An 18,351-nucleotide genomic window follows, 5' to 3' on the forward strand; every position below is an offset into this window, starting at 1 on the left:
CAGAATACCAATTGCCGCGCTCTTCCAGCGGCGGGGAAGAGCTTTCCGCGCCCACTGGCGGGCCCTGCGTTGGCAGGGCTAGCCGTGGCGTGACGTCTTCGCCACCAGCGGCCTGTCCGGCAACCCGCGCTGGGCACGGCTGCTGCGGCCCCCGCTCCGCCGCGGGTGGGGCGCCGGGGGCGAAGGGACGCTCGCGGGCAGCGGCGCAGGCAACCGCTCGGGGGCGCTCTCCCGCCCGGCGCCGAAAGTCACCGACCGACCGCGCTCTCGCGCCTCGCGTGAACGCCCCCGCCCCGCCCCGCCGGCCACGCCCCCGCCGCGGTGAGGGGCGGGGCCGGGCTGCCGGAAGAGCAGGGCGGATCGGCCGCGCGGGGGGACTGGTGCTGTTTCCGCCGCGGCACAATGGCGGGGAGGCGGTAGGAGGCGGGCCGCCAGCGGCCGGTGAGTGCCCTTCTCTCGGCGGGTGGCGGCTGGTGGCCGGGCAAGTTCTTCCCCAGCAGCGGGCGGTGTCTCCCGGCGTCCTCTCCCCCTTGCCCGCCCCTGCGCCTCCCTTCCTACCCCCTCCCGGGCCTGGGCCCGCGGCCCGCCCGCTCGCCGGCCCCTCCGCCCGCGGGCCGTCCGGCTGAGGCGGCGGGGCAGGGCCGAGCGGGGCGCGGGGAGCTGGTGCGCCACAGTCCCCGCCGCTGGCCTGCACTGTCCGCCTGGCTGCCCCGCTTCGCCAGGCCGTTCCTCGGGCCTTCGGGGGGAGGAGCGGGCTGGGGGCCTTCGTCAGCCGGTGGGAGGACTGGAAGGAGGGGGCCAGGGGCTGCCGCGTGTGAGCAAGGGAGCCCCGGCCCACGTAGCATGTTTCCTGCGTGGTGGTGGTGGAGGCCAGTATCGTAATACCGCCGTCTGGGTCCCCTTGGCGACTTGGCTGGAGCCGCCCGCTGCTTCTGGCCCCGCAGGGACCCATGTCGTCCCCCAGCTGCGTTGCTGCTGGCCCTCCGGGGCAGCCCACCTCCCCCACGCCTGGCCAGCACCTCGCGTCGTGGTTGGGAGCCAGAGGCGAGTGTAAACTTTGACTCCATGCTCCCTCCCAGTGCAGGGAGTGTGTCATCATCCAGCCTGGCAGCTGGGTGTGGGCCTTGCTTCTGGGGGTGACTCTAAACCAAGCTGGTTTTAGGTCACTTTGAAATTCAGATTTGACAGCAGTTTCTTTCCTAAAATAGGAAGCAAGTCCACTTTGTGCGTTTCAAACTTTTCTTTCGGCGCTTAGGTGGAATAGCTGCATCTCCACGGTCATACATAACTGGCTATGAATTCAGGTCTTTAGGACAGGAGTCCTGTTTGTTTGTCACTCACGTAGGAGCAAAGAACCTCTTCTGCTTAAGAGGAGGCTAAACACTAAAAGCCTCAAGCCTACAGAAAGCAGACACTGAGGTGCTTAAGGGTGCCTTTGGGGCCTGCAGAACTTAAAAAAAAAATTTAAACCCTACTCCCATATTAAAGGCAACAGAAGGACATTTTCTGCTGTTTAGGTGCTTCTTGTAAATGCCCTACAGCCTTCTCTGCATCCTTAAGCACATACATGCCTTTTGAAAGATAAAACCTTTTTTGTTTGGTTGTGTGTGGCTATATTTAAATAATTCAATATTCAGTGTTGATGTGACCACTTCTGCTTACGTGTGATTAGCCAGTCTTTTCCAGGTAACTCCCTTTCACAATTGACATGGGTTTGTGCTAACATTGGAGCTATAGCTCCCTGGAAATGTTTTGCAATAAGAACATGGATGTGACCAGCGGGGAGAGGAAATCAGTAGCCCAGATGTTTTAAAGAATACTAAAACAATATGAAATATGAGGGCTTGATACCCAGTAATGTGAGAACTCAGAATGCTGGTCTAGGTAAAATATGCACTGGGCAGTGAAGCATTGTTTCTTAATCGTTGTATAAGATTTGCCTGACAGATGGATTGCTACTCAACTTCTACATCTCTTGTCTTTTCTGATCATTCTTAACAAGATGAACAGTGTCTACTGTTGGGAAAGGGGAATACTCAGATGATGTAGAATGGCTTTGGGGCCATCCTTGTTATTGCCTCCTACATATTCTACATGCTACAAAGTTCCTTCAGTAATCTTTTCAAAGCTTTCCTGTGTTGAGCTGAGACTCTGATGTGGGCTTCTTTTAAAAGTAGTTATCTGTCCTAGAGGCATCTAGGTGTTAATGTCCAAAAAAGCCATAGGCTGTCTCTGCATTTTATGAACCACCCATAGATGTTAGGTATTTTAAGAGGAGAAACCTAGCTGAGTTTTGAACTGGCTTTGGTTAGAGCAAATTTTTCTTTCCACCAAGACTTGCTTGCCTTGATGGTATTACAGAGCCAGGGCTTTAATTGTTGAGATTTCCATAACAAATAATAACCAGTGTTTATCGCTTGATTAATTTTAAAATACAACTTTTAACTTTTAAATTTCTAGGTGGGAATCACTAAATTGAACAGCAATAACCATGGGAGATGCTGCAAAACCTTGCTTTGCCAAACAAAATAAGGAACAGGAAACTTTACATCAAGAAGAACTAAAAGGAAGTCCCTTGCAGAAAGACTACCAAGTCATGGATGAATATGGAAATGGCCATAGCAATAAAATAGATACCAGCCTGCAAAAGAAAAATGGGACACCAGGTCATTGTGGAAGCAGTCCCAGGCGAGGACCACGTAGCGTTTTGAGTAGCCCAAATTCACTTAAAAATGCAACTTACAGTCCAAGGTCAAAGTTAAATGATACCCATAGAGACCAAATGAAGAAGTGGGTATCTGATGACCACCGTGGTACTTCTGACAGCTGGAGAGAGCACAGATCTGTTGCCTGGGTTCCTGTGCATAGTAGGACAAGAAAGGACTCTTTTCATGAGGTTGAAGGTGCTGGAAACAGAAATGTAAGACGACAACTTCAGGAAGACTTAATGAGTGAAGATGTGCCAGACATGCAGAAAGGAAGCTCTGGTAATCAACATGGTTGTTCATTTTTACATAGCTATCCAGTAAAGTAGCTTTCTGTGTGTGTTACTGAAAAGTAAAATTTCAAGATTCAGTGTTAAAGCAAAAAATCATTTTTGTTCTGTCATATATTGCAAACTATGACTGTACTATACTGCAGCACTTTAAACAAATTGTTAGAGAATGATACAAAACTTGGTTTATGAATTGTGTTGTCTTTGTAACTTAGTTTATAAGTCGTGTCTTTGTAACTTAGTTTATAAGTGGTAGGAGTAAGTAGATTGCAACATCTGTGTAGTGTTCCTGTTCACAGTTTTCCAGGTACAATTTAATTGAATCTGTCAAGGGTGATAAGGGATGTTTCAGCTAAGTTGATACAGGGTAAGATTTTGGAGCTACCAATGAGGTCTGTAACAACGTATCTTAATGAAGACTGAAAACAGTGCGTCGCAGGTATTGTGAGAACTTAATACTAGCAACAGTAATACAGCAATAACACAAAACTAGTTCTCCATGTATATTGAACTTGTCTGTTGGTACTAATACTGAGAGTATAAGCCCTAAGTATTGAAATGCAAGAAAGAACAGGCTAAGGGAGGATAAATTGATCAATATCTTAAGATCTTCATTGAATGTGAGTACGAGAAGGAAGTGTAAGTAGATCAAAGCAGAACGAGGAAGCTTTAAAAATAATACTATCAGATAAAATAAGAAGACTAAGGGACAGATGAGGTGCTGCTAACACGGAACAACTGCCTGTTAGCAAGAAATCTGTCTTGTTCTGGTTAAGACCGGGGGCCAAAGACAGTATTGATCTGCCCCCCCTGCTGAGAAGGAAAGCTATTGCTGGTTGATACCAGGAAGTGCAGGAATTAAATGTCCTTTTCTGTGATATGAGCTGTCACTAATAAGATAAACTGTGAGCAGGTGCCCAGTGTCTATCATTGTTACAAGTAAGTTGCACATTTAACTCGACCTCAGATGAGGAGAGAGCAGAGTAGAATGCTTTTGCAAGTTTGTTCTTGAGTTTACTGAGTCTAATGAACTTTGTTCTGTGAAACTTAAGGAACTCAGAGGTAGATTTTTGCAACCACCAGCAATCACACCTGAGAACTTATCCAAAAGTGAGCTACTGGCATATAGGAAAGGGCAAGCATCTCTTAAAAGTGAAATTAAAAAAAATGGTACGCAACTTTAGTCTTGGCAGTCTGTTCTGGAACAAATAATGTAACCTACTGTAAGTATTTGAAAGGTAACAAAGAGATGAGTAGCGGTAACCATGGATTTGTCAAGAAAAAAGAATGCCAAATCCTTCTAATTTATTTCTTTGAAATGATGATCAGTCCCTTGTGGACGTGGGAGAAGCAGTTGGTAGATAATGCTAGTACTAGTACTTTAGACACTCTTATGTGACAGTCCTGTAAGTAAACCTAGAGGCAGATTCTCTAGAAGAAATTAATACAAGAGAGTTGTAGAGCTAATTAGGTAACTATACTCAAAAAATACTTACCAAAGATTTTGTCAAAATGATAGGAAGCATTGAGCAAGGATCTGTGAGGATTCTGTTCTGTTCAATATTTATTACACTATTCTGATGATGAATGAAGGCAGCATGCTTATTAGTTGTGTGCTTTTAAATTTGAATGTGCTGTGGAGCTGGTAGGAACTGAATGCCGAAAAGCAGGAAGATCAATTAAAATAACTTTGCACAATTGAAGAAATGACCTACATATAGGATGAAATACAGAACAAATATGTGCAAATGCCATTGTTTAAGTAGGAATGACAACTGTACAAATAAAGGAGGAAAAGTTATTATAAATAGTATTTTTTTGAGAGAAGACTTCTAAGGAAGTTGCATAGACTTTCTCAAAAGCAAGGAACTTTAGAAATTCCGTGCATTGGGACATCCTGTATAGCTGTTCAAGTGGAAGGTAGGATGTGAACTAAAGTCATGTGTGAAAATCACATTTTCACATCAGAGGGCCTACAGGAAAGCTGGAGAGGGACTTTTTACAAGGGCATGTAGTGACAGGACAAGGGGTAATGGTTTTAAACTGAAAGAGGGTAGATTTAGATTGGATATTAGGAAGAAATTCTTTACTGTGAGGGTGGTGAGACACTGGCACAGGTTGCCCAGAGAAATTGTGGATGCCCCCTCCCTGAAAGTGTTCAAGGCCAGGTTGGATGAGGCTTTGAGCAACCTGGTTTAGTGGAAAGGGTGTCCCTGCCCATGGCAGTGGGGTTGGAACTAGATGATCTTTAAGGTCCCTTCCAACCCAAACCATTCTATGATTCTATGAAAATCTAGCCTGTGTATATTCATTCCTGAGATCATTTTTACAGGTATTCTTTGGCCCAATAGCAATTCCTGCTTCAAAATGGTAATAAAGTTTGCTTGAAGCAGAAGGGCTATTTACATTAATTTGTGCCAGAACTTTTGGTGTAAACGTAACAAACTTTCTAAGCATGTTTATTCTACCGCTTGTGTACCTTTATTAAGTAATGTGTGAGAATACGTAGCAAGTTTATTATTTCTTGACTTACATAGCCAATAGGAGTTATTTTTTTTTTCCCAAATGCCTATTTAATAATGTGAAGGCAATACTTCCTGATCCATATGCTGGTTTAATTAAAAGGCAAGTGGTATTAACAGGCATTATTACTGGTGATAGTAAATTGTTGTATGTCAGCTAAGCCATGGCAGTGCTTATATCATAGTACTGTCAGCTCTTACAAATCATTCAGATTGGACTACACTCACTAATTCTGTGATATTTGTCAATGGGTCAGTTCGCTTTCTAGCTTGTTTGTCTACCTAAGTCTGACCAGGCATCCTGAAATCTTTGAATATATTCTACCTTTTCATTATAATGACATACAAGTATGTCTCAACTAGGCAGTGAAACCTATTGCATTTAGGGTGTTTTTTTGTGAGTTTTAACAAAGCTATCTAAATAAGGTCAGTGACTTCAATGGGACAAATTATTGGGTTTTAGTAGTTTGTGAAAAAGGTACTGTAGGTTGACATAAATATACACTTTTGCTATTTTCAGACTTGCACAGAACAGATTATGAAACCATGCAGGGTAGATGATTTGTATCTTTTTTGTCTCGCACTTAAGTAGAATGGTAATTAAAGAAAAAAACAAAGAAAATGCTGTGTGGTACTCTGAAGTTATTTGACATATTTGCTCTCATAACTCTCTATAAGAAACGAAGAAGCTTAGGAAAACCAGAAGATCAAGAAGAACTAGAAAAGATGAGTGTGATCAAGATGAAGTGGATGGTCCAGTCATAGACGAATCTGTGCTGTCAGCAAAAGAACTTCTAGGGTTGCAGCAAGCTGAAGAACGATTGAAGCGGGACTGCATTTATAGACTGAAGAAGGTGCCACTGTCTTTACTTGTATAATCCTCTCCTATTTTTTTTGTCTGTAAATACAATATAGAGGGTATGCTTTGAGCAATTTCTCTGACTTTAGCTAGAAAGTCTAGTTATAGAATTGCTGTAACTTACAAAATGGGTGCTGTTAATGAATTGTCAAGAGAAGGCAGGTTATCCTTTTGTTTTCTTACTATCATAAATCTTGGTTTGTGAGCGATTTAAGCACAAAATAGGTCTGCTCCTTTAGTTCATGAATTAACATCAGGACACTAGATGCTGGGGCAGTGGACCAGAAAAGTTTTATTGTATGCTAGTTCAGTTAATATATTCTTCCATGGGCACTGGCTGTTTTCCACTGTAATAGACAAGGTGTTGGTCTTGAGTTGACTCAATACCACCATTTTTCTGGCGTTATATTTGATATACAAACTTTTTGACTGTAAAGATGGAGTTAGGAAGGCTAAAGTGAGTATTTCTGGACTTCAGAGTTACAGTCATTCAAATTAGCAAGGATATTGGATGAAATGAAGGTAATATGTTTCTATATTTTAGGATTTTTTACTATTTTTATTTTAGCAACCTCGAAGCTACCCATCAGCAAAATATACCTGCAAATTGTGTGATGTTTTGATTGAGTCGGTGGCTTTTGCTCATAAGCATATTAAAGAGAAAAGACACAAGAAAAGCCTAAAGGTGAGTTAAGGACAAGAAAAAGTATAAAATGCAAATTTATGAAACTGTCCTCACCTTACTAATGACAATGAAACTACACTGCTTCTAAAATTATTCTGCATTTAGTTTTTACTGTATTTGAATCTTAAAAACTATTCCTTAGTGATACTGGTAAAAAGAGTAAACTTGGGACCTCTACTCTGCTTCTGCACTCAGCTTTGGAGTTTAATTTCTACCTTTTTTTATGCTTATTATTATTAAAATTAGTCCTCATTTGAAGTATAACTCAGTAATATTTTGTTACTGGTGACTGAAGTATTAAAAAAAAGCTGTACCAACTGACTCTTCTTTTTTTACTATTCTGTAATTCTTCTTGTAGACTAGTTATGTGTATGCTTCTTAGTGAATATTTCATTGGCATATTTCAGCAGTGAAGAGTTTTGATCGAGTCCAGAGCAATGAGGAGTAGCAATGAGCAAATATAGTTGCTATGGCAGAAATGGAAATTATAAACCATGTATCAGGGTGAAGATTTCAATTCAGAAATACTGTAAATTAAATTAAGAACTTGTGGAGTCTTACAGACTTGTTTATATGTAAAGGAAATAGGTTTGTTTTGAATATAAACATCAAAATAACTTCCAGCATAACCTCAATTTTACTTTCTATTTTTTAAATTAAATGTCTTCTGTTCCTTCTACTATCTCAGCTTGAAGTAGACAAAAATATTTGTCTTCTGCAGGTTTTCTATTTCTTCCTCTGAACTCCTACTCTTTCGTGCTCCATAGGTGATGAAAGAATTGGCAGCTTTTTTTTTTATGTTCCAAATACGTGTATATATACCACTGCACATCACTGAAGCTTCCTGGAATATATAATTCTTTATACCTGTCATGGTTTCTGTGTTGATGTTCTTGCTTCCAATTACCTCCATTACCTGGAAAACCTGTGATGGTGTTACTTGGGATGAGTTGCAGGCATTCATTCTATCACATTAAGCAACTCAAGAAAATCATTAAAATGTCAGTCTTATTATCTTTGAAGGAAAAGCAAGAAGAACAGCTGCTGACTGCTCTGCCTCCTCCAACACCTTCCCAGATACAAGCTATTGGTGTTGCTATTGAAAATGTAGTGCAGGAGTTTGGCATAAGTGATGAAGATCTAGAAGAAAGGCTCAACATTAAAACTGTGATGGAAAACTTACTGCGTCAAAAATTGCCAGGTATTATTTGCAATTTGTTTCAAATTCTAGAGGTGCCAACTTAAAAAAAAAAAAAAAAACAAAAAACAAAAAACCAAACAGCCCATAAAGTGAAAAATTAATTAAAAAACCTTGGCTAGCTAAATTCTAAACCAGTATGTTTAGTTACTAGTCAGTTGAACAACATGATGTGGCAATACAGCCCTGTATCAGAATTAAATTACAATGGTGCTCGTGACCCAAACAGACCTGTGGTAAAAAGTGAAGATGAACAGGACATGGCAGGGCATTTGACCTTCATGATAAGCCTTTACTAGCAACAGCATGGAAGGCAGGATTTGTTAACACAGTTCTGTGCTGTTGGAAGACCCTTCTTCATTTCCTGTGGTTATCAAAACTAGATGTAGATTTAAGATCTACTGATAATGCGGTAAAGTAGCTACAGACTTAGAATTAGGCATAGAGTAAATGCAGTATGATTCTTTTTGTTTCAGAGTGCTCATTAAGATTGTATGGCTCCTCCTATAGCAGATTTGGTTTCAAAACTTCAGATATAAACATAGATATCCAGTTTCCTGCCAATGTAAGTAAGATCATTTTATTAAGTATGCCTAAGTGGTTTTGAATGTTAGCAACTTTATGTAGGTTATAGTTTAAATAGAACTTACAGTGTGGTAGTAGTACTTCTCATGAAAATGCATTGGGTGAAACAGAGCTACCACATTAAAATGGTCTTAAAATACCATTCCTTGCTTCATACACCAGTAACAGTCAGGCAGTATTATAGAGCTTTGTGTTTTATCAAATCTTCCTTCTGAAAAACTGAAGATAGTTAAAAAATCTGTACTTTTAGCAGTCCTGTAAGACAGATCATTATTTATCTTCTCTTATAGCTGGATTAAATAACACTTCCATGATCTTGTTTCTGTACTGATATATGTACATCAGAGCTTTTGATTGCTAGGTTATTTTGGAGCCATGAAACCATCTTGCGTCATTTGTATGTGAAGTAATTTAAAGTCTTGATTTGTCATACTAGTTGTTTCTATACATCTTTGTGCTTGAACATTGAAAAGAAATTAAGCACTGTGAAAAGCTTTTGATTCCATACTTATTCCTGATGTCGTTGATTTGGCAATTTCATAGTTAAAATTTAGTATTTCCTCTAGGAAACAAAGATGGAAATGTAGGGAAAAAGAATGATCCAAGTTCATAAAGTGCATATGATTTAAAAAACCTATGATTCCAATCTTTGATGTGAAGTAGATCTGCTATGTCAGAAGGCAATCATATTTAAGCACACTGAAATAGTATTTCTGTTGGTGTTTTTTTCCCCACAATGAAGTCTTTGACAGAGGTAAAACAGCTTTATTTACAATTACTCCAGGATTTTTTTTTTCTTCAAAATAAGCAGAGTTAGTGTTCCTTTCGATTCAATTTAGTGACAACCAAGGACTAAGAGCATGTTTTTTCTCAGTTTCTGTTACTTTGTTTCCTTCTTGCTACCCTCTCTGGAAGAAAACAGATGTGGCCCAGGGGTGATGTTTTAAAATTTTTTTAAGTTGTGGGAAATCACCCTTTTGATAGCTATGAAAACACCTTTATTACTTTTATTGACAGATGACTCAACCAGATGTTCTCTTACTTGTGCAAGAAGGTCTCCAGAACAGTGGTAAGAAAAAATTGCTGCCCTCTCAATTTCATTAAACTATTACTGCTTAATATTGTTGAATTTCATCTCTATTGAACAGGTAAACTACATACTATTCTTTTTTAAGAAAGATTGGAGACTGAAAAATACTGCAGGAAATAATACCTTGGCAGAATTAACTTTGGTTTGGTATTCAGTTTTATGACTATTGAAGTCTCATTATTTGTGGTGATATGAGAAATTCCTAGTGGGATTTTCTTCCGCCTTATAAGTGAAGATGTCACTAAACTTAAGGTAGACTGTGCTGGCTTTCTTTCCCCTGATTGTACAGTACAGAAAGTAGCCTAAGCTCTTCTAACATGTGGTCAGAAACTTGGTAACGTGCTTTCAGATTATGGTCTCTTTTCCCGTAATTATGTGCACATGCCTGTTAGTGCACTGAGGCCACGTACAGATGACTGTATGCAGACACATTTTTTTTTTCAGGTAATGAATACAACTCTGTGCACTAATACAGGCAAGTAAAGTTTAAGATCTTAAAAAAAAATGCTCTTGCTCAAACCAATTCAAGCATATGCAGGCAAAAAAATGAAAATATGGGAAAGAAACTCTGTCCTCTTAAATGCAGATTGCAGAAAGTAGCTTTACTACTTTCTTGCCTTGCTTTATGACCACAGTTGGGAAATCAGACTGTATGGTTCCAAACATGTATATTAAACATGCATATATTTACTGACCTAGATTTTTCTCATTGCCACCCCCACCCCTCATTATATGTGCATCTTCTTATCTGATCAAATGACCATTATAGTCTTTGAGAATGAAGTTATTGTTCAACCAGACTGGAGGAATGAATACCCAGATCCCATAAGAAATTAGGATCTCTAATGTGTTTTGAAAGCAAGCAATATTTGGATTACATCTTGTGCAAAGCCCTTTTCTGTGAGTCAGAAGATACAGGGACAGAGCATTAGCCATTTGAGGTACCCTAGTGGCAAAAGCAAGGTGTTTTTCAAAGAAGTCAGGTGTCCAAATGGCTAGGTAACATCAAGAAAACCTAGTCGAATTTTTGAATTGGGTATCTAAAATTGTTTCAGAGTTTCCTCTTGTGAGGCATCAAAAAATAAGCGGAGTTTGGATCAATAAACTCCACTTGGAGAAAGGACTGCAGTGACATCTGTACTTTTTTAGTGTTAAGATAAAAATGTAGTCAAATTTTATTTTGAAACCTGTATAAAGAATAAGAGGAAAAATAAAAAATTCAGCATAGCAAGAAGACATTACATCATGTCAGTGAGCCTGTGTCCTGTTTTCACTGGGGTAGAATCGTAGATTCGATTTTCTGTTCAGAAAAGCTGCATTTTTGAGAGGACTGCAGCACCCAACATGGCAGAAACAAAGGTGATATGACACTTTGTTTTAGTTGGTGGCCAGCCATGGTATGTGGGTTTCCATGGTGATCAAGGCTGTTAGCAGTTTCGAGTTAGGCAGGTGCTTAAGCTAAGAGGAGCAAAAGGTAGCTGACCCAGGCTGGCCCAGAGGTGTATTCACACTGACTATAGTTGGGAAGTTTGCTGAGGATGGGCCTCCTCCCCAGTGGTCGCAATCCCTGGAGGGTCAAGCCCATCATTCTGCTCCGAAGGCCTGCTCTCCTGTTTGTTGTGACAGTGTTTGACATCCAGCATTTGTTAGGCTGAGAATAACACTGTGTACTTATTATTAGCATTAGTATTAATATTAATTTTGTTATTCTATTGAATCTGTTTCCAATTCAACCCATGGGTCTCCTTTCCTTTTCCTGATTCCCCTTCTCGGCTGGGAAGGGGTCATTGGGTGATAGAACAGCTGGCTATAGTTTGGTCCCTGGACATGGGCTAAATGGAGACAGCCAGTTCTATACTTACATAGAGCATCTCTAGATTACCAGGGAAAATAAACTTGGATATCTTCTTTCTGTCTAGTACTGACATAGTGCTCTGTTTTTTTCATCTTTCACACTAACATTGTTTTACAGGTGTCATTGATCTGTCAGTATGCCTGGATTACTGAAGCCAGCACTTAACCAAAATATCCTGCTTAATTATACCTACTGTGTATATGAATTTTGAAAAGTTCCTTTTTTCTTGAGTATTTTCTTAACAGTGCTTATCATAAAGTATAGACCATACTCTTCCCATCACATATGAAAAACTTGCTTTAAAAGAATGACAGGATTAATCTATCAGATGTACTGAGTTATTTGTCTCAAAATTTGTCATTTTATTGAGGTTCTAGCTGTACTCCTAGTTGAATCCAGTTCAACATATTTTTTGTTGACACCATGCTTAACGTGACTTCTTGTTTTTCTTTCTCCCCAGTAGAATCTTTTACAGAAGTTGATGCAGATTTCCATGCTAGAATACCAGTGGTGGTGTGCAGAGAAAAGCAAAGGTCTCGGTTGTCACTTTGTGTGTTCTAATAGTATATAGTAATGTAAATTATGTGTACCAACATCTGAAAAATGACATTTCTGTACTAAATTATTACAGTTCCATGGATCTTGAAACACTAACTAACACTCATGGGCAAGTCATTCCTAGCCTAGAATAAGAGGGTAAGGGTTGTTCTGTCCTCAGCTGTGTATTTCCCAATCCCTTCAACCGTATGGCTTCCAGCATGTACCCTTACCCTTCCATTTGGGGTAACTGCTTAGGCAGAAACTTTCCTTCGTTATAGGTAGTGCACATACCATGTTAAATTATGGATTTCTGTAAGAGCAAGATCAGCTTGCTTAGCTTCACTAGTATTTTGAAAACAAATGAAAGACATTTTGTTTTGCCCGTTTAATGAATATCTACTTAAGATTCATGAAACATTCTATAAACAGCTACTGATACAGAAATATTACCAGTTATTTGCTGCTATCTTGATCTTTCACTGTTTGAAAATGTTTCTTGTGCTGTGGAAACAGCACAGAAACTGTTTTCTGCTGGGTGTGGTATGGGAAGGTGTTTTTGATTCATGAAGGAAATTAATACTGTAATCTTTTTTTTTTAGTTCAGTTAATTAATATCATTAGAAACAAATACTTAAATTTTAGTTGTATTTGAAAACACTTTTACAGAAAATTATAATGCATATATTTTCAACCTAACCATAAAGCAAATTGGTTTTTAATTCTGCTTTTAATGTAGATAGGTGTCTTTGAGAGGTTGTTGAGTCTTTCCTTACAGCTTTCTGCTACACTGTTTTGTGAGATGTCATCTGACCTTCGGCTGTTCTTAGGAAACCTCCAAGATCTTTTACTTTGTTTCTTTTTGGGTTTTAGTGGCCTTATTTGTAAAGTGAGTGCAGGGAATGAGAATGCTTGTCTAACAACAAACCATTTGGCTATGCTTGGGAGACTGGAACCTATAGTAGTACCTTTAGTGATTGCCTTCAGATACTGGGCAAAGGTAAGAGTCATTTGTATTCCCCCATCTGTGAATAAATATTGAATGAACATTGATGATATTATGCTGGTAAGACCGTAGGTATGGGTTAGAAAACAGTTTTTGAAATTGTCTTTAGGAAAGAGTTAGAAAAAGGATATTTAATTTTTTTATAAATTGTAAATTTTATAAATGATATAACTATCATTTGTGTTTTATAATGTTCCACTAAATTTCAAAAGTGGAACTTTAAGCTTCAGCCAGTGGCATGCAGACTATAAGTATCCTGGTCTGTTACCAAACAATTCAGAGTAATGTATATGAAATGGAATTACCAATTTCCCATAAACTTAATCCATCATGAAAAAATTGAAAGAAAAAGCTGCCTGTTTCCATATGTAGATGTAAACTTTCTTGTGAATTAAAATAACTTGTTCCAAAACTTTGTGTGCCTGCAATTAAAATATGATTTAAGAAACACATTGAAAAACTTTTTACTTGTACTATAGCTACATAAAATGAGTCATAATTTTTGCAAAGGTGCTGTATACTGTCTGTTTTGCCAGTCTGCATCCTATGGCTCTTACACTAAAAATATTGTGGTTATAACGTGACTTAAGTAAATACGCAGGCCTTGAGAACAAAGTCCATCTCACAAGAGGTCAAAGATGTCTGTCTGAGTTTCTGTCAGTATTTAATGTGACAGATTTCTGAACAGTAATTAAAAGAATATTTTTCATGGTATCACTTCAAACCTTAATGACTGCACAATTTATTTTTACAGTTGTGCTGTGTTGATCATCCTGAAGAGGGAGGCTTGTCACCTTATGTGTTTGCTTTAATGGTTATTTTCTTTCTGCAACAGAGGAAAGAGCCTTTTCTACCTGTCTATTTGGGATCATGGGTATGTGTATTAATACACTGAATAGTTTGAATGAGCAGTTGTGGTGGTGTGTAACCTGTCAGCTTCGTGCTATTCTGAGCAAGCCATAAGCCAGCCATTTCTGCAGGAATTCAGAAAGGATGTGAATTCAGCCAGACTACACCTAACCTTTGTATGCTTGTCTCTAAGGATGCAATTCACAATCCTAGTCATTGAATTAAGTGCTTTGTTACCCCTTTTGTGAGTAACGAGAGATGGGCATTGAATAATGCACTTCATAACAGCCTAATTCCTAATTTCTTCAGTCTTTCTTCCAGACTTTTGAGAACTCTGGTTTCACATAGTTACATCCCAAAACAATGTCTTGGATTTTGATATCTAATTCTTCAAAATGTAGACCACAGTTGGGGAGCACACTGGTGTGATACCTGCCCGAGGGATCAGACTGGTAGTTTAGAGAATGTATTTCTTGGGTTTAGAAGCTGAAATGCATCTTAGTATCAGGACTTTTATTATGCACACAAATCCAGAATCCAGTTCTCCAGGACACCATTCAGGTGTTACATTCATGGCACCATTTTTTGTTCTTATAATCACCTGTTATTTTTAGTGTGCATGTTCCAGTTCCCGTAACCAATTACATGGGCCTTTGTCCTGGTTTGGGCTGTGATAAAGCTAATTTTCTTCTTAGCAGCTAGTTGTGTTTTGGATTTAGTATGGGATTTGGTGTAAGAATGTTGATAATACACCGACGGTTTTAGTTGTTGCTAAGAAACCAAGGACGTTTCAACTTCCCATGCTTTACTAGCATACAGGTGCACAAGAAGCTGGGAGGGAGCATAGCCAGAGCAACAGGTCCAAATTGTCTGGTGGGATATTCCATATCATGCAACGTGATGCTCAGTATATAGATGAGGGTTGGCCGGGGAGTTCTCTTACAGGATTGCGGTGTTGGGATTTTCTCTCCTTTTGGAATCAATAGCTGGGAGTGGGCTGGGCATTGGTCATCAAGTGGTGAGCAATCACATTGTGCATCACTTGTTTATATTCTGTTATTCCTATTATTATTATTATTATTATTTTCATTTTATTTTATTTCAATTATTAAATTGTTTTTATCTCAACCTACGAGTCTTCTGACCTTTACCGCTCCAGTTCCCTCCCCACATCCCCAGGGTGGGGGTGGATGAGTGAGCGGCTGTGTGGTGCTTGGCTGCCACACAGCCTTGCAGTTAACAGTTTCCTTTGGTACATGACTGACTCATTCCCAAAGCCTCTGCACTGAATGAGAGAAAAGTTCTATAGTATAAGTCTTTGCTAAGTCGTGGGGAATGGGAGAGGTGCCTGAGGACTGGAGGAAAGCAAATGTCACTCCAGTCTTCAAAAAGGGCAAGAAGGAGGACCCGGGTAACTATAGACCGGTCAGCCTCACCTCCATCCCTGGAAAGGTAATGGAACAACTTGCCCTTGGTGCTGTCTCTAGGCACATCAAGGATAGGGGGATCATTAGGGGCACTCAACATGGCTTCACCAGGGGGAAGTCATGCTTAACCAACTTGATAGCCTTTTATGAGGACATAACCCGGTGGATAGACGATGGTAAAGCTGTGGATGTGGTCTATCTCGATTTCAGTAAAGCGTTTGACACGGTCTCCCACAGCATCCTCGCAGCTAAACTGAGGAAGTGTGGCCTGGATGATCGGCTAGTGAGGTGGATTGTGAACTGGCTGAAGGAAAGAAGCCAGAGAGTGGTGGTCAATGGGACAGAGTCCAGTTGGAGGCCTGTATCTAGTGGAGTCCCTCAAGGGTCGGTACTGGGACCAGTACTATTCAATATATTCATTAATGACTTGGATGAGGGAATAGAGTGCACTGTCAGCAAGTTCGCTGATGACACAAAACTGGGAGGAGTGGCTGACACACCAGAAGGCTGCGCAGCCATTCAGAGAGACCTAGACAGGCTGGAGAGTTGGGCGGGGAGAAATTTAATGAAATATAACAAGGGCAAGTGTAGAGTCCTGCATCTGGGCAAGAACAACCCCATGTATGAGTACAAGTTGGGGACAGACCTGTTGGAGACCAGCGTAGGGGAAAGGGACCTGGGGGTCCTAGTGGACAACAGGATGACCATGAGCCAGCTTCTTGTGGCCAAGAAGGCCAATGGTATCCTGGGGTGTATTAGAAGGGGTGTGGTTAGCAGGTTGAGAGAGGTTCTCCTCCCCCTCTACTCTGCCCTGGTGAGGCCGCATCTGGAATATTGTGTCCAGTTCTGGGCCCCTCAGTTCAAGAAGGACAGGGAACTGCTAGAGAGAGTCCAGCGCAGAGCCACGAAGATGATTAAGGGGGTGGAACATCTCCCTTATGAGGAGAGGCTGAGGGAGCTGGGTCTCTTTAGCTTAGAGAAGAGGAGACTGAGGGGTGACCTCATTAATGTTTATAAATATGTAAAGGGCAAGTGTCATGAGGATGGAGCCAGGCTCTTCTCAGTGACATCCCTTGACAGGACAAGGGGCAATGGGTGCAAGGTGGAACACAGGAGGTTCCACATAAATATGAGGAAAAACTTCTTTACAGTGAGGGTAACTGAACACTGGAACAGGCTGCCCAGAGAGGTTGTGGAGTCTCCTTCTCTGGAGACATTCAAAACCCGCCTGGACGCGTTCCTGTGTGACATGATCTAGGTAATCCTGCTCTGGCGGGGAGATCGGACTAGATGATCTTTCGAGGTCACTTCCAATCCCTAACATTCTGTGATTCTATATGACCATATAATTAAAAAAATACATATTTATGCTTGTGTAGTGTGCAAAGACAAGGTTCTATGACATAAGGATACCCTTCCAAAAGCACTGAGCTCTTGAGAGCTTTTTGGAGAAAAGTATAGGGAGAAGATAGAAGCAGATTGGGGCATATTCTAAGCCTGGAACACCTATTTTTAAACCTTATTGTGTTTTAATTTGGCTTACTACCATGGAGGGGAAAGATTTAAAGTTCACATGATGTGTAGGTGTATGTTTCTTTTTCTGTTTCCTTTAGATTGGAGGATTCTCATTAAAGAAATTAACTAATTTTCATCTGAAAGAAGTGGAGAACAATGCTGTGGTTTGGGAGCATAACCCCGTTGATGAGTCTGATTTGCCACAAGAAAGTTCCCTTAGAAGGGGCAAGGTCTGAACCATTTAATTTAATTCTGTAGTAGTCTAGCAGTCATTGCTGTTGTCGAAAACAGAACCATCTTCTATTTTTGTGTTATATTTATATTGCAAAACCATGAGCTGAACTAAGAGATTGTATGACTGCTTGATACCATGCTTACTATGCTTACCTCTTGGTGATAAGAAGCTAGCAGGAAACTAAGTGTTATTTCAAACTCTTTGATAAGACCCTGGGTTATAATCTGTCAGGGGAGAATATAGTTTATGGAGTTGAAGCAATTTTCTCTCAGAATTAGATTAAGCATATGAAAAATGTTTCCTCTTAGCTTTGAACTATTCTTACAAATTATTTATTTTATAAAAACTTTGCAAGAAACAATAGCCGTATATGATTGCACATTATGACAGTTAACAATATAACTTAGGATTTGCTAAAAAATAGGCTATATAATCCATTCTGTCCAATTAGATTAGATGTGATATTTTCTTGGAAATTTATAAATTATGGCATAAACACTTAAATAAGCAATTGTTATTAAGCATTGATGCTATTCTTTACCATCGCTGCAGTCTTTCACTTTGAAGTTTTATAATCTGAGTTTATACTATCTCTTCCAATTTTTTAATTGCAGTTTTTATTGCAATTGCAGGGATATAGAAGCAATTATACATTTTGTCATATTACATTACAGATGAAGTAAAAGGAAGTGTAAGAGCTAAACACCTGTGCATTAAAAATTATTTAAACTTTTTTTCTCTAATTGACAGGTTCCCTTAGTATTTGGTTCAGGACAGCAGTGTTCAGCACCTGCTGGTCAGCTCTGGGTAGAACTGCTTCGTTTCTATGCCTTGGAGTTCAACATGGCTGATTTGGTTATTAGCATACGACTCAAAGAAACAATGTCTCGTGAATCAAAGGACTGGCCTAAAAAGCGCATTGCTGTGGAAGGTATATATATCAAGAAACTTCAAAGAACTGTTACTTTAATTTTCTAGGGTACTGTCTTGGCT

The 18,351-nt window shown here is 40.1% G+C and overlaps 1 protein-coding gene across 4 annotated transcripts in view; it reads left to right on the forward strand.

Annotated features, from left to right (window-relative positions):
* Window positions 1-354: 354 nt before the first annotated feature.
* TUT7 (terminal uridylyl transferase 7) overlaps window positions 355-18,351 on the forward strand; it is a 35,725-nt gene continuing 17,728 nt past the window's right edge. For 3 of the 4 annotated variants that reach the window (XM_068423137.1, XM_068423140.1, XM_068423139.1), the window contains exons 1-12: window positions 355-441; window positions 2,461-2,987; window positions 6,196-6,371; window positions 6,945-7,061; window positions 8,085-8,262; window positions 8,736-8,824; window positions 9,862-9,913; window positions 12,250-12,322; window positions 13,200-13,326; window positions 14,087-14,206; window positions 17,222-17,353; window positions 18,109-18,289. In XM_068423137.1, the coding sequence (XP_068279238.1) occupies window positions 2,492-2,987; window positions 6,196-6,371; window positions 6,945-7,061; window positions 8,085-8,262; window positions 8,736-8,824; window positions 9,862-9,913; window positions 12,250-12,322; window positions 13,200-13,326; window positions 14,087-14,206; window positions 17,222-17,353; window positions 18,109-18,289 (1,741 nt within the window). In that variant the 5' untranslated portion in view covers window positions 355-441; window positions 2,461-2,491. The remainder of the gene's footprint in view (window positions 442-2,460; window positions 2,988-6,195; window positions 6,372-6,944; window positions 7,062-8,084; window positions 8,263-8,735; window positions 8,825-9,861; window positions 9,914-12,249; window positions 12,323-13,199; window positions 13,327-14,086; window positions 14,207-17,221; window positions 17,354-18,108; window positions 18,290-18,351) is intronic. The other variant, XM_068423138.1, reaches the window with a different exon arrangement.

The sequence above is a fragment of the Nyctibius grandis genome, chromosome Z (genome assembly GCF_013368605.1).
Source record: "Nyctibius grandis isolate bNycGra1 chromosome Z, bNycGra1.pri, whole genome shotgun sequence".
In the NCBI taxonomy this organism is placed as follows: Eukaryota; Metazoa; Chordata; class Aves; order Nyctibiiformes; family Nyctibiidae; genus Nyctibius; species Nyctibius grandis.